This window comes from Desmodus rotundus, chromosome 3 (genome assembly GCF_022682495.2).
Source record: "Desmodus rotundus isolate HL8 chromosome 3, HLdesRot8A.1, whole genome shotgun sequence".
In the NCBI taxonomy this organism is placed as follows: domain Eukaryota; kingdom Metazoa; phylum Chordata; class Mammalia; order Chiroptera; family Phyllostomidae; genus Desmodus; species Desmodus rotundus.
In genome coordinates this window covers 30,870,643-30,886,001 of record NC_071389.1, presented here as the reverse complement: position 1 = coordinate 30,886,001, position 15,359 = coordinate 30,870,643, and the positions used below count along the sequence as shown (strand labels likewise).

The window sequence follows — 15,359 nt, the reverse complement described above, 5'->3', positions numbered from 1 at the left end:
CATTCTATTGTATAATCCTTATTAATCCTGGGAACATAAATATTTGTGTATGATACCCATTTTACTGATAGGGAAACTACCTAAGTCCACACAGCAAATAATTCGTTGAGGCAAATTTCATACAAGGCAGCCTGACACCAAAGTTTGCACTCTTAACATGTACTGCATTATCTCTCTACCAAGTGCACAGCACATTTTATAAACGTGTGTTTTCTGTACACACACAATAAAACACCTGGTGGCTGGCGTTGAGAACAAGCATCCCACCTGCTTTTCTGGCTTTCAAGGAGCCTTTTAGACTTACTTAGCTGCCTTGCCAGGCTATCTTAAGAGTGAAAGTAGGGCCTTGTTGGGAACTTGTCTACAAAATACCCTGATGCACTAGACCTTGCGCTGCAACTGCTCCCACAGCCCACTCCCCCACCCCCCACCCCAACTTCAGACCCATTCTTCCCAAGTACCAAACTGCAGGGGGCCTATTGAATCTAAGTGTGAAGTTGAATAAATGAACAAAGGAAAGGAATTTAGGAAGATTTTTAAAGAAACATAAGCCTCATTGACTGTCTTCTGGTATTAGAGACCAAAGCTACTAAGTCATTCAGTAGGGACACAATCAAGTCCTTTTTAAATGTTATGTAAATCATCAGCCCTCCTGAGTGTTCATTCTGGGGTCCTTGAGAAAATACCAGAAGAAACAATTGACCTAAATTCTGCAGGCCTATTGGCTCAAGTAATATCTTAGAAATAAAAAAGAAGATACAGATCAACTGGTAGCATGGCTTTCTCTCTCTTACGTGGAATAAAGAAAGAGAGAGAGAGAGCGCAAGTGAGCACAAGCGCCAACACTAGATACCGTAGATGCAGCTTTGAAGGGACGTGCAGGGCAGGGAAAAGTGGGGTTTTAGTTGTGAGCATGCAAAACACAGTTTGTTCTTGTATTATTATTTATAATAATTCTAGAACATTTTATCTTGGAAAGAAACTCTGAACCCATTAGTCATTCCTATTCCCCTTCCCCCAGCCCCTGGCAACCACTCCTCTCTCAACCACTGTCTCTTTGGATTTGCCTATTCTGTGCGTTTCATATAAAACGGAATCATACAACATATGACCTTATATACGCTTCTTTCTTTCAATATGTTCCTTTCATTAGTGTAATGTTGTCAAAGTCCATCCATGTAATAGAATGTAACAGTATTTTATTCTTTTTTATGACTGAATAATATTTCATTGTATGGATATATTTTGTTTATCCATTCATCATTTGATGGACATTAGGGTTGTCTACTTTTTGGCTATTACAAATAATGCAGCTATGAACATTTGTATATAAGTTTTTGTATAGACATGTTTTCATTTCTCCTGAGTATAGAAATGTAATTGCTGGGTCATATGATAACTGCTTAACTGACAATATGCCAATCTGTTTTACAAGCTCAACTCCTATCAGTTAGCTCTTTAAGCTTCTGGAGTCCTTTTCACCCCTTCAACATGAAAATAAAATCTGAAAAAATCTAAAATGAAGCCCTGGACAGAGAGAAAGCCAGTCTACTTATCCTCCTGTGATTACCTATCACTGCTTCTATTTTGGAAGGATAATGCCATACAGTATTACTCTCATTCTTAAAGGATCAAGAATTAATCTTTTTGATTTAGTGATATCCTAAACTTTACCTTTTGGAATCAAAGTATAGAAAATAGCTGTCTTTTTAGTGCTTTAAATTCAGCTGAGCTACTTTTTAAGCTGTTAACTAAATTTAGCTGTATGTATAGACATAAACACTTTTTGCAATTTTTTTAAACAGGTCTTCAGGATTTTTTCCACAAGACTGGTCAGAACATGGATGGGAAGCTGACCTACCAGGAAATTTGGAACTCCTTAGGTTCTGCTATGCCAGCGCCAGAGAGTTTGAGAGAGTTCGATGCTGATGGAGATGGAAGATACTCATTCCTAGAGCTAAAAGCAGCTTTAGGTGTCTAGCCTCACTGGGCATATTTAGAAACGGATATACACCCTGGGCTACCTAATATCTACTCACAACCCTTCTATTTACCTGTCAGTCCTCCAGTCCTCCACACTACTGTAGGAGACACATTGCCACCTTTTAACTTGTTGGAAAAAGCTATATAAATGTTATTTTTTTAAAAAAGATCACTTTACTTATGATATTAGGAATCTATGATTTCCTGAAACCAGTAAGATCTTAATTCTAAAATTGCCAGAATAAAAATCAAGCCCTCTTTCTTTCTCTTTCCTTTTTTTTGTAAGGGAAGGAGACGTTATCTTTTAGAACTGGAAAATGTGTATATAGTGAGAATAAGCCACCTTTTATATTTCACATAAATTTGCCTTAAATTAGCTGCACTTTATACAGGCCCAGAAAATGTCTTTTCTTTAAAAGATAGACTTTTTCTGTTTGTAAATATTTAAAATGAAAGAAAGAATTCTGCATATTTTATGAGAAGTAAGAGGAATGGTTTGAAACAAAATGTGAACAAAATGACTTGTTAGTAAAAATTGCTCATCTGATCTGGTAGCGGCTAAAACTAGGTCCATGTCTCCCTCCTCCGGGCATCTCCTTTCGGTGCTGCCATGGGGTTTGGTCTGGTGGCTGGAGGAGTATATTTAGAGAATGGATACTGTGGGGACAGTGTAGACTCCAGGCTCAGGAAAGTAAGATCTGGCTCTTTGTTTCTGTCCCCTTAGCTAATCCCAACCTGTGAACCAGAGAAGTTTTGTTGGGGATTTTTCTCATTTTCAATCCTATTTTTAGGTTTATGAGCATAAAAGTTATCCAGTGGTGAGCTACATTTCCTCCCTGAGTGAGCTAGATTATGTTCCCCCCTCCCAAACTCCATTCCCCCCCAACACACACACACACACACACACACTCAAGTCTTAAAGCTATAGCTGACTTCCACCTCTGACACTAAGTCCATTCTGAATGACAGGGCTGAAGTCCCTTGGCCACTGTCTCAGCCTGGCTGCCCAGGAGTTTTAGAGGAGAGCTATGCCTCTAATTCTGACCCAGGAAACTCCTTGAGATTTTACCTGGGGGCTAACCAAGAACCTAATTTGTTCCTATGGGGGCTAAGGCCAAAAAGGTTGTGAACCTATTAGGTTTCTTCATAATTATCAGGTCAGAAGTACAAGCTCTATGTCCAGAGAATGCCAAACAATAGCAAACAGGCCTGGAACATTGGGCTTCACATGACGGTAGCATGAGTTTTCAAATCTGAATACAAGCAAGTGCAATACTTTTCCCTTTAAATGCTTTTCTGTAGGCCTGGTACTAAAAGACCTTGGACTGGAAGGAAGTATATCTCCATGTCACCTGTGTGTGTGCTGCATTGTTCTCAGGAGCCTTTGGACAAAACAGAAGGAAAAAACTTTGCAAAACTTAACTGTGCTGTAAGCCAAGTCAGGGAGAAACTAGAGAAGCTTTCATGGCGCCAGCTTCTGCACTGAAGCTGATTTCCATTTTCACTTTGTCCTAGTTGCCCAGTTAGCCATGGATGCAGCCAGGCATCCTTAACTATTTAAGGGCTGGTTTATTTTTTCTTTATATGACACTCAGCTTGGTGTAGGCTAACCTTGATTTTTTTCTAGAAATATTAAAATTTAGTTAAAGCAAGATAAAGTCCTTTCCCATGAATGTATCTGCTTACCTCATACAGCTTATGCTTCTCTCTTTAAAAAGTTTTTTTTTTTTCCTTACTCATCCAAGCTATTTCACTTTCTTGAAAAGGTCAAAATATAGTATAAAAATAGCCTGGCACACCCTGGCCAGGTAGCTCAGTTGTTTAGAGCATCGTCCCCATATGCCAAGGTTGTGGGTTCGATTCTGGTCTGGGCATGTACAAGAATCAACCAATGAATGCATAAATAAGTGGAAAAACAAACAGATCTCTCTCTCTCCCCCCCCTCCCTCCCTCCCTCTCTCTCCTCTCCCCCTTTCTCTCTCTCTCTCAAATCAATAAGTAAAAAATTTTTTCAAAAATTTGCCTGGCACTTTAGGTAACTCGAAGATTACTCTTCTGGCTGCCTTCCATGCCCCCCCCTCTTTTAATATATATATCCTGATGTATTTTATAACAACCAAATAACGTTCTAGCAATAAATTGAATTATACTGCTATATTTGTATATACTGTACCATAAATCGTATGTCTGCACCTGGAAAGTATTTTTTTGTGAACTGATTTATATGAAATATACTTGAGGGTAATGTAGCTTGTCCTTTTTAGTTTCAAATTCCTATTCATAGGCAGATACTTTGAAGACACCTTAACTCTTTGTTGTATGTACTTTTCTTTTGCATCAAATAGCTATCCATGGAGGAGTCAGTTGGGTTTATTATCTGTTCTCACCTCAAGCTTGTCTGGCTAGCATCACCCCTGAGCCAGGTATATAGTACCATCCTCTCCCCTACCAAATTTGGCAGAGGTATTCCTGCTACACTCTCAGACTTGTGAATACCCTTGTCACACTTCCTGGGAGAGTGCCCTATCCCCCAGGCAGACCTAGGACATCTTGAACCCCTTCGTTTGAAGTTGAGCAGATTCATTGGCTTAGGAAGAGCCTCAGAAACCTATTATTCAGTGTTAATTTGGGCTTTTTATTTACAAATTGTCTTAACTTACCCAACCTGTGACTTGTATTTAGCTATAATCAAGCCTCACCTGCCACATCTCAGCTCTGAGAGGAAGGTTGAATAGTAGTGGTGGGTTTGGTATTGGTTTTGGTTTCCAATACTTTGACCTTTTCATGCTGTCAGCTCCTACTGCTGCTTCCCTAATGTACCCAAAGCACTGCTTCTTGGTCCTTTTTTCTTTTGTCTTGTGCTCTCTGGTATAATGTTTACTTACAGGGCCTCCTTATAAATCAGAGAGGCAAACGGTTTTGTAGGAAGAAAGCCAAAAGAAGAGAACCCCAGCTTGGGGGTGACTGTAGTGTTGTCTCAAGGGCCCCTAGGAGTGTCTAAAGCAGCAAAGCTGAAGAAAGAACACTCTTCACTTCCTAGCTGCTTTCCCTCCCATTGGCGCTTCCTCACTTCACGTTGCTGGACAGAGCGCTCTCAGCAACCCCAGTCACACAGTCACAGCTGAAGATTTTGACTGTGATGGGCTCCCACTCATAATGGCCAGCTGTTGAGTTGTTTCTAGTGACAGCTTTTGTTTGCTGCACACCTCATTGGCTTGCTTACCAACACCACCAGCTAGATGCAGTCTCTTCTCTCATATCCAAACCAGAACACATTTGGGTATTCCTGAGACTTTATAGAGCGTGTATTGTTTGTTATATAAACCTAACCTACCTTGTTGTTTTCTCACATGAACAAATGTTGATCTACTTTGTGTTAGTGGAGCTATTTCGGTAATGTATAAGTAGTTTTGGTTCTGTTGGGGGAGTGAATTCAAGGTTTCCATGACTTGATTTGAACTTTGCTTATTTCATATTAGTAATACAGCCATTTTAATTTATCTAAATAAAAGATTTTCTTTCTCTCCCACTGTGTCTATGACTAAAGGGCCCCTCGCCCCTGATTACTAAGGAAAATATAAATAAATAAACATAAAATCTGTCCGGAAAAAGTCCAGCCATTGTTAATATAACAAGAACAGTTGTGCAACATCCATGTAACCTGGCAGCCAAGGAGAGTGGACTGGAATGTGCATGTGTGAACGATGACCGCTTCACTGTACTAGTCAGTGGGGGTGGTAGACACCATTGAGTGAGCATGTGTAGTGTGATCCCTATTTTTATTGGTTCTTTCCTCCTCTAGAAAACAAAGACAGACAGATTGTGGGCACAGTGTTAAGTTGAAGAATCTACCTGACGAACATAGAATCTGGCCTGAAGGAGTGAAGGCTGCTTCTCTGGCATCTGTAGGTTGGGGTCTGGCAAAAAGAAGGATAAGTGAGCCCCTGCACCTGTATCAACCAGAGAAGTTTTACTTGGGGTTGTGTTACATGTTGAAATTCAGTGCAAGAGCATGTTTATAAGAAATATTCCCTGTCCTTAAAAAGAAAAGCCTTGAAATGCTTTGCAAGAGAGAGGACTTCCAGTCAAGGTGACAGCATAGGTAAACACAGCCCACTTCCTTGCACAACCACATCAAAATTACAATGAAACTATAGAAAACCATCACTCAGAACTTTCAGAAATTGAGTTGAATGGAAGTCTGACAACTACAGAATTAAAGAAACCACATCCCTCCAGACTGATAGAAGGGGCAGGGACGTGGAATGGGCTGGTCCCTACATCCACGTGTGGCAGACAAATACTCAGGAGGGGTATTCTGGAAGTGAGGAGTCCCAGCCCCACCCCAGGTCCCTCAGCCCACGGTTCCAGTGCCAGGAAGATAAGGCCCTGTAACTCCTGGCTGCAAAAACCAGTGGGGATTGAGCTGATGGAAGAAACTTCTAGAGTCCCAAACAGTTCCTATTAAAGAACCCATGCGGAGAACCAAGATGGCGGCATAGGTAGACACACTGCGCCTCCTCGCACAACCAGAACTGACAGAAAATCGAACGGCAAGGGGGTCCAACACCAAGGAAATACAAAATAAACATTCATCCAGACCGGTAGGAGGGGCGGAGACGGGCACCGGGGTGGAGAGGACTTGCGTGGCCGTGGCGGGACCGAGACTGGCGGAGTGTGGGACGAGCGGGGCAGGCAGTCCGAGCACTAGCAGACCCTGCAACCCTACATTTGTGTGGATAAACCGAGAGGGCCGGACTCAGAGTGGCGGAGAGTGGGGCAGGCAGAGCAGTGGGTAGCACCCCGGGGCCCCACATTCGCATACAGATAAACCGGGCGAACGGCGGGGAGTGAAGCAGACTGCGCAACCCAGGGCTCCAGCTCCAGGAAATAAAGCCCCAAACCTCTGATTGAAAGCACCCGTGGGGGTTGGGGCAGCAGCAGGAGAGACTCCCAGCCTCACAGGAGAGGTCGTTGGAGAGACCCACAGAGGCCTAGAGTGTGCACGGGCCCACTTACTCGGGAACCAGCACCAGAGTGGCCCAGTTTGATTGTGGGTGTCGGAGTGGAGGACTGGAATCTGGAGGAGAGTGAGGCGGGTGCCATTGCTCCCTCTCGGCCCCTCCCCCACATACAGCGTCACAGCACAGCAACCAGCGTTACCCCGCCCCAGTGAACACCTAAGGCTCCGCCCCTTAAAGTAACAGAAGCGCCAAGACCAAAAAAAAAAAAAAAAAAGGCCCAAATGAAAGAACAGATCAAAGCTCCAGAAAAAATACAACTAAGCAACGAAGAGATAGCCAACCTATCGGGTGCACAGTTCAAAGCACTGGTTATCAATATGCTCACAGAATTGGTTGAATCTGTTCGAAAAGTAGATGAAAAAATGAAGCCTATGCTAAGAGAAACAAAGGAAAATGTACAGGGAACCAATAGTGATGCGAAGGAAACTGGGACTCAAATCAACGGTGTGGACCAGAAGGAAGAAACAAACATCCAACCAGAAAAGAATGAAGAAAGAAGAACTCGGAAAAATGAGGAGAGGCATAGGAACCTCCAGGACATCTTGAAACGTTCCAACATCCGAATTATAGGGGTGCCAGAAGGAGAAGAGGAAGAACAAAAAATTGAAAACTTATTTGAACAAATAATGAAGGAGAACTTCCCTAATATGGCAAAGGAAATAGACTTCCAGGAAGTCCAGGAAGCTCAGAGAGTCCCAAAGAAGCTGGACCCAAGGAGGAACACACCAAGGCACATCATAATTACATTACTCAAGATTAAACGCAAGGACCTACATCCAAGATTACTGTATCCAGCAAAGCTATCATTTAGAATGGAAGGGAAGATAAAGTGCTTCTCAGATAAGGTCAAGTTAAAGAAGCTCATCATCACCAAGCCCTTATTATATGAAATGTTAAAGGGAGTTACCTAAGAAAAAGAAGATCAAAAATAGGAACAGTAAAAATGACAGCAAACTCACAGTTATTAACGACCACACCTAAAACAAAAACAAGAACAAACTAGGCAAACAACTAGAACAGGAACAGAACCATAGAGATGGAGATCACATGGAGGGGTGTCAATAGGGGAGTGGGAGAGGGAGAGGGGGGGAAAGGTACAGAGAATAAGTAGCATAGATGATAGGTGGAAAATAGACAGGGGGAGGGTAAGAATAGTGTAGGAAATGTAGAAGCCAAAGAACTTATGAGTATGACCCATGGACATGAACTATAGGGGGGGAATGTGGGAGGGAGGGGGTGGGCAGGATGGAGTGGAGTGGGGGGGGGAAATGGGACAACTGTAATAGCATAATCAATAAATATATTAAAAAAAAAAAAAAAAGAACCCATGCACAGACTCACTAACTGTCTGAGCTCCAGCATGCGGTAGCAGCTTGAAAGGCACCAGTGGCATATAGGGAAGAACTGAAGTGTCTGGCATCAAGGCAAGAGCTGGGGGACAGCTTTCTTCTAGACAGAAAAGTGGGCAGAGGCCATTGACCCTTTTCTGAACTCTCCTCTCACAGAGCTGGAAGGCTGGTGCCATACCTGAGACTCAGAGATGGCAGACGGGAGCCATATCTGAGACTCCATCAACCTGCCTAACACTGTTTGTCCCACCCTGGAGATCCCCTGAGACTGTCCCACCCAAGTCCTGGGCCCACCCAACTGTTGATGGTGACTTTTCCATATGAATGGCTGATCTTGGCTCATGTTTCACAACTTTCTAAGCCTTCTCAAACAAACAACAACTGGCCTCAGACAGCCCCCAGGCCCCATACATCTTGCTAAGTGGTTCCAGGCCTGACACTAGCAGCAACCAGCCTAGATTCACAGCTTGGCTTTGCCTGGGAATCTGCAAATCCAGCACCAGTAGCAGCCATCTCAGATTGCTTTATAGCTCGGGCAGGGTGGCCCCGGGCACAACACAGGTGGGGGCTGACCTTGGCCTGCACCACCTGGGAAACCCCAGAGCCTGTGCACCCCATGGACAGCTACAGACCATGTCAGAGCACTATCACCCACCTCCTGCACAGCTGATCCTCCACAGAGGGCAGAGGTTGGTGGTCAGTGCTCACAGCCAGTCCTTGCAGCTGACCAGCCTGGGTAAATCCCTCCTATTGACCTGCCAACAGCAATCAAGTCTCAACTATAAGAGGAGGGTGAACTCAGCCCACACGAAGGGTTCACCTTGAATACCCAGCTTGGGTGATAGGGGAAGCTGTGCCACTGGACCCTACAGGACACCTACTATACATTAGGCCAAGCTACCAACACAGGGAGTCCAAGAAGCTCTACCTAATACATATAAACAAACACAGGGAGGCTGCCAAAACAAGGAGACAAAGAAACATGGCTCAAATGAAAGAACAGATCAAAACTCCAGAGAAAGAGCTAAACGAGATGGAGATAAGCAATCTATCAGATGCAGAGTTCAAGACACCGGGTATAAGGATGCTCAAGGAACTTAGTGAAGACCTCAACAGCATTTAAAAGGTCCAGACAGAATTGAAGGATACACTAATTGAAATAAGGAACAATTTACAGGGAAACAACAGTAGAGTGGATGAAGCCAAGAACCAAACCAATGATTTGGAACATAAGGAAGCAAAAAACAATCAGTTAGAACAACCAGTAGAAAAAAGAATCCAAGAAAATGAGGATACTGTAAGCATCCTCTGGGACAACTTCAAGAGGTCCAACATTCACATCATAGGGGTGCCAGAAAGAAGAGAAATAGCAAGAAATTGGAAATCTATTTGAAAAAATAAAACTTCCCTAACTTGGTGAAGGAAATAGACATGCAAGTCCAGAAAGCACAGAGTTCCAAACAAGATGATGCAAAGAGGCCCACTCGAAGATGCATCATAATTGAAATGCCAAAGGTTAAAGATAAAGAGAGAATCTTAAAAGCAGCAAGAGAAAAGCAGTTACAGGGGAGTTCCCATAAGACTGTCAGTGGATTTCTCAAAAGGAACTCTGCAGGCTAGAAGGGATTGGCAAGAAATATTCCAAGTCATGAAAAACAGGGACCTACAGCCAAGATTGCTCTAACCAGCAAAGATATCATTTAGAATTGGAGGGCAGATGAAGAGCTTCCCAAACAAGAAAAAACTAAGGAGTTCATCATCACCAAACCATTATTATATGAAATGTTAAAGGATTTATTCAGGAAAAAGGAGATCAAAACTATGAACAATAAAATGGGAAAAAAATACAAATCGAATCTAAAATACAAACTAAGCAAAGAAGAAGAATAGAGACAGAATCATGGATACAGAGAGTGTTTTGGTGGTTGCCAGATGGGAAGGCAGTGTAGGGGAATGGCTGAGAGGTGAGGAGATTAAGAAGTACAAATAGGTAGTTACAGAATAGCCATGGGGATGTAAAGTACAGTATAGGAAGTGGAGTACCCAAAGAACTTATACTGGTGACCCGTGGACATGAACAATGGTGTGGGGATTGCCTGAAGGAGAGGCATGTGCTGTGGGGGACAGGGAGCCGAGAGGAAAAATTGGGACAACTGTAATAGCATAATAAAATATAACTAAAACTAAAAAAATAAAATAATTTATAAAAAAATAGTGTGGTCATAAAGGAGCTGGAGCTTTTTTGCACATGAAAATGAGAGAAAAATAAGCTCTACGTGATTGCTAGATTCTGAGATCATGCACAATACTCTGGGTGACCTTTCCTCTCAGGGAAAACTACATAAAGCTTAGTTCATTTGAGCATCTTACCAAATAAGATAATTGTTTCCAAAGTGAAAGGAAAAAAATTATATCCTGGGGCAAAACTGAGCTTTCTTACCTTTAGTCTCAGACCAAATGGCCAGTATTATCTTTGTTTCTCTTTGCAGGATAGTTTCCAGAAGATACAAAAATTAATCTTCTGCCCTGGCTGGTGTAACTCAGTGGATTGAGCGCAGGTCTGCGAACCAAAGCATCACCAGTCCGATTCCCAGTCAGGGCACATGCCTGGGTTGTGGGCCAGGTCCCCAGTAGGGGTGCACAAGAGGCAACCATACATTGATGTTTCACTTCCCTTCTTTGTCCCTCCCTTCCCCTCTCTCTAGAAATGAATAAATGAAGTCTTTAAAATAATTACTCTTCTCATATAGTGGATCTTCCTTTTTGGAGGGGCCATAAATAGCTTTGAGAAAGATTGTTTTTAACTGCATACATTTCTGTGTATAATTTTAGGGCATCACTGATAAGCCCTTCTCCCAAGCTAATCCATGGACCACGTTAATTATACCTTACACACACACAGAAATCATTTGTCAAGTGTTTTCTAACCAGATACATCATTAGGGAAGGGAAACTGGGGTGTATGGTCAGAAGATCAAGAAATTCGAAGGCAGGCAGATGTATATTTGAGACCTTGCTCTGTAGCGTTACAACATGGCAAACGCCCTTGGGAACTATCCCTTCATATGTAAGAGGAGGGTCATTGGCAGTGTTCTTACATTAGAAATAATGTAGAGACAACCACAACTCAATACACATACATGTTAACAATGTGACTGAGCCAGCAGTGCCGTGTGGTTCATGGATCTCAGTGACTTGACTCACCTGCAATGTGGCCACCATATCTCACCCACCCTGCACAGCTATCACTCTTGTGGCAGCTGGGCTTAATGTCCCATAGAACAGCAGGGCCTTTGGGTACCTATCCCAGGGTCTGGTGCATATTTTTGGCTTAAATAAATACTGTGTAGAGGACTGTGGAGCCCATCACCAGTACTGGTTCAGTATGCCTTCCCACAGCCAATCCTCCACTTCCCACTTCTGTTGGTGATAACTCAGCACAAATTGTCCCCATCAGACAGGGGCAGAACTTTGCCCTCCTAACAATAAATGAGACACAAGGAAGCCTTGGACTTTTAAAAATCTTTTATTATGTGACATTCAGAAGGGCCCTAGCCTGTGTACCGCCTCCAAGGTTAGCTCTGCCCTAATACCTCCAGCTTCCATCCTCAGTGAAAAGAGGCTACAATTCTGAAGCAAAAGCCTTGGCATTGAAGCAGTGGTCCCCATGAGCCAGTGTGGGGAGGGAATGGAAGTGGGTGTTCCTTTCAGGACAGGTGGCCAAAGGGTAAGAGACTGAGTGGTTCCGCATTGGAGGTAGGTCACACAGGGAGAGGGCAAAGGGAGCCTCCTGAAAGATGGAAAGGGGGCAGCTGGCCTGGGGCCGAGGCATGGGGGCAGGTAGGGGCAGCTGTGGGAGCAGCTGCAATGCAGGTTGCAGGGGGACAGAAGCCTCCACCTGGGGGCTGCTCTGTTGAGCAGCATAGCTCCTACTCTCAGGGCTGTCCAACTCCCACATAGGATCTGAATTCGGGACCTCAGTCTCAGGCTTAGTGACCGTAGGGGAAGGGCCCATGTTGATAGCTGCATTCATGCCATAGTGCCTTCGCTTGTTAATCCAGTACAACAGTGGGCTGTAGGTGAATGCACTGGCTCTCATCACCTCCACCCACTCCTGGGCACGCTCTTCCCGCTTTAAGTTCTTCCTCCAGTGCAGAAAGAGAATGCAGCCACCAGTTATCACTGAACACAGCCCCAGGAATCCAAAGTATAGCGAGACCCACACTAAGGCAATAAGAAAGAAAAAGAGGCAAGGTGGCTGGTAGCTCTAGCTTCGGACCTGAGCTCTTTCTCATTCCTCTTTTTTAACCCATTCATCTGTCATTCCATTTACTTAACCACTCTCTTCATTTCTTCCCTCCGTCCTCATTGACTTCATCATTCTCTTAGTCAAAGCTAGACTTTCAGGGAACTTTAGAGGCCAGCTTAGCCTTCTATAGATAGGGAACGCTAGGTCGGAGGAGGAGCATGACCTGCCCCCGCTAAGCCAAGCTTCTTGTTCCCAACCCTGGACCCATCTAACCCCCCAGACTGAGAAACCTCACTAAAGGCAAGGCTCATCAAGAAAGTAAAAGTTTAACAGTTGACAGGGACACAAGTGTCCTATCCTACTCCACCCATTCCCCATTCAGTTGTGATATCCTAATGTATTCATAGTACCCCTCAGCCCTCAAGGAATCCTTAGTTTTCTAGAAGAAACTATATCCTAATTGCCTAGCACTCCTCCATGAGGGCAGCCATCACCCCATCCATGCAAAAGGTTTTCCCTGAGTGTCCTCCTGAGCTAAGGGCCAAAGCAAGGGTGGGTGATTGGAGGGTCATTTACCACCAGGGAGGCTCAGGTCCTTTGGTTGGGAATCCATAGGTCGATCTTTGGTACCTTTCTGATGGCTCTGGAGAGAAGGAGCTCACCTACCCATCTGTCCAGTCACTAGGAGTCCTTGGAATGCCCAGGCCCCATTGTTTTCCTAAAGATGAGCTCACTAGGTTCTGAGCATTGAGCATTCTGAGGGCAGTGCTGTGAAGTCTCAGGTTAATGACAGCAGCTCCATCTAATGGTGTCCTAGCGTATGTCTACTGCTTCTATCAGGGACTGACCCTGCCACTGAATTGTCTGCCCCCTTCCCCTTATGGCGAACCCAGAGAGCAGCCCCAGGAAAGGACCCCGGTCCCTCAAGGCCTTAGCCATGCTGCTGGGCCTTCAGAAACAGCTGATGGAGACCTGTTCCCAGTGGGAAGTGGGGCAGGGAGCACACACAGCTTTGGGCAGCCCTGCCCTTAAGGTGTCTGTGACCAGGTTGTTGGGAGAAAACCTGCCTCAAGGGAACTAGGTGATTTATATCTCCTTTCTTGGCTCATACAATCTCATCTCTGTTTTGTTATCTTCCTTCAATAAGTGGCATTTACCAGGCACCAGGTCCTGTGGGAGCTCCCCACTTCCTGGCCCTACATCCTTTCCAGCATCACCTTCCTCCCCAGCCTTCACATATCTTTCCCTTCTGGTGAGGCCAGACTCCTTAACCCAGCCTGCTTATTCACAGATCTGGAGTTTTGCTCATACTGCCCCCACCCATTACTGCCCCTCCCCACTCTTTCCCCCACTGAACACCTACTTATTCTTCAAGGTTCAGCTCAAACCCCATACTGTGTGACAAGAATCCCATCATCTCCAGTTTGGGGGGGGCTCTGAGGGTAGTCTAGTACAAAGCCCATCAGATACTTGAGCCCTGTAGATGTCCCCTGCCCAGCAACTCATCCCCTGGTACTTGCTTTGGTCCGGGGCTTACTTGCTCACACTTCTTGTGACAACTTGATCCGTTAATGGACTGCTCAGGTAGAAAGCCCTTTCCTAATTAAACCCAAATCAGCCTCCCTATACTATCCTGGGCCTACCTCTGTTTCTCGGCACCATTTAATTACTTCCCTCTTTGTGACCCCACCCCCAGCGTGTTACTTGGTCACTACCTAGCACAGATTTCTCTCCAGGTTCCACTTATCTTCAGCTCTTCTCCTACACCACTGGCTCCTGCTTTGCAGTCTCCTTGGCTGGTTTCTCCTCTTTTCCCTGATCACTAAATGCTAGTATGCCCTAAGGCTCAGTCCTTAGCCCTTTATCTTCTTTCATTCCCTCAGTGATCTCATACAGACTCGTAGCTTTAAATATCATGTAAATACCTATATACACCAATAACAACTTGTCTCTCCAGCCCCAACCACTTCTCAGAACTGTAGGCTCATAACAGCCTGATTGATGTCCCCACTTGCCAGTCTATTAAGTAATCTCAGACTAGCATGTCCAAAACCAAACTCCTGACCATCCACCCTCTAAAACCTGCTCCGGTCTGGTTGGGATAAATGAAGGAGAGGGGAGAGGGGACTTGCTCCAACCTTTCTCCTTGCTGTAAATGGGACCTCTGTCCTTCCAGTTGTTCAAGCCAAACGCTTGTAAGTCATCCTCGACTCCCTTCATTTTCTCACACCCAAATTCACTCCATTAGCAAAACCTTTAGGCTTTGCTTTCCAAATCATTTTCCCATCCCTATCACCTCATTCTAAACACCACCATCTCTCACTTGGATTATTAGTCTCCCTGTGTGGTGACCATTCATCCTAGTTTGCCTGAGACTGAGGAGGTTTCCAGGACATAGGACTTTCAAGGCTAAAACCAGGAAAGTCCCAAGTAAACCAGGACAAACTGGTCACCCGTGGGAGAGCTTCCATCCTTGCCCCCCATGCCCTATTTTCCAGCAACAGCCAGAATGATCCTTTAAAAAATATAGATCATGTTATTTCTCTGCTCAAAACCTATAGTGACTTTCCATTTCACTCAGATTAAAAACCAAAGTCCTTAACCAAGGCCTACAAAGTGCTGAGCAATCTAACTACCCTTCCCCATACTTCCTTCGCACAATAACCTCCTTGGTGTTCTAGGAGCAGGGCAAGCATGCTCCTGCACCGGGGCCTTTGCACTCACCATTTCTTCTATCTGGAAGGCTCTTCCCCT

At 44.4% G+C, this 15,359-nt stretch overlaps 2 protein-coding genes across 2 annotated transcripts in view; one reads left to right on the top strand and one right to left on the bottom strand.

Moving 5' to 3' along the window:
- The window catches only part of EFCAB14 (EF-hand calcium binding domain 14), a 35,440-nt gene extending 29,933 nt beyond the window's left edge, over positions 1-5,507 (top strand). The window contains exon 10 of the mRNA XM_024571055.4: positions 1,806-5,507. Within this exon, the coding sequence (XP_024426823.2) occupies positions 1,806-1,981 (176 nt within the window). The 3' untranslated portion in view covers positions 1,982-5,507. The remainder of the gene's footprint in view (positions 1-1,805) is intronic.
- Positions 5,508-11,978: 6,471 nt separating this feature from the next.
- TEX38 (testis expressed 38) lies at positions 11,979-13,218 on the bottom strand. The gene is made up of 2 exons (XM_024571045.2): positions 13,182-13,218; positions 11,979-12,580 (listed from the first exon to the last, which is right to left on the bottom strand). The coding sequence occupies exons 1-2, from the start codon at positions 13,216-13,218 to the stop codon at positions 11,979-11,981; spliced, it is 639 nt and encodes a 212-aa protein (XP_024426813.1).
- Between the last annotated feature and the right edge of the window lie 2,141 nt (positions 13,219-15,359).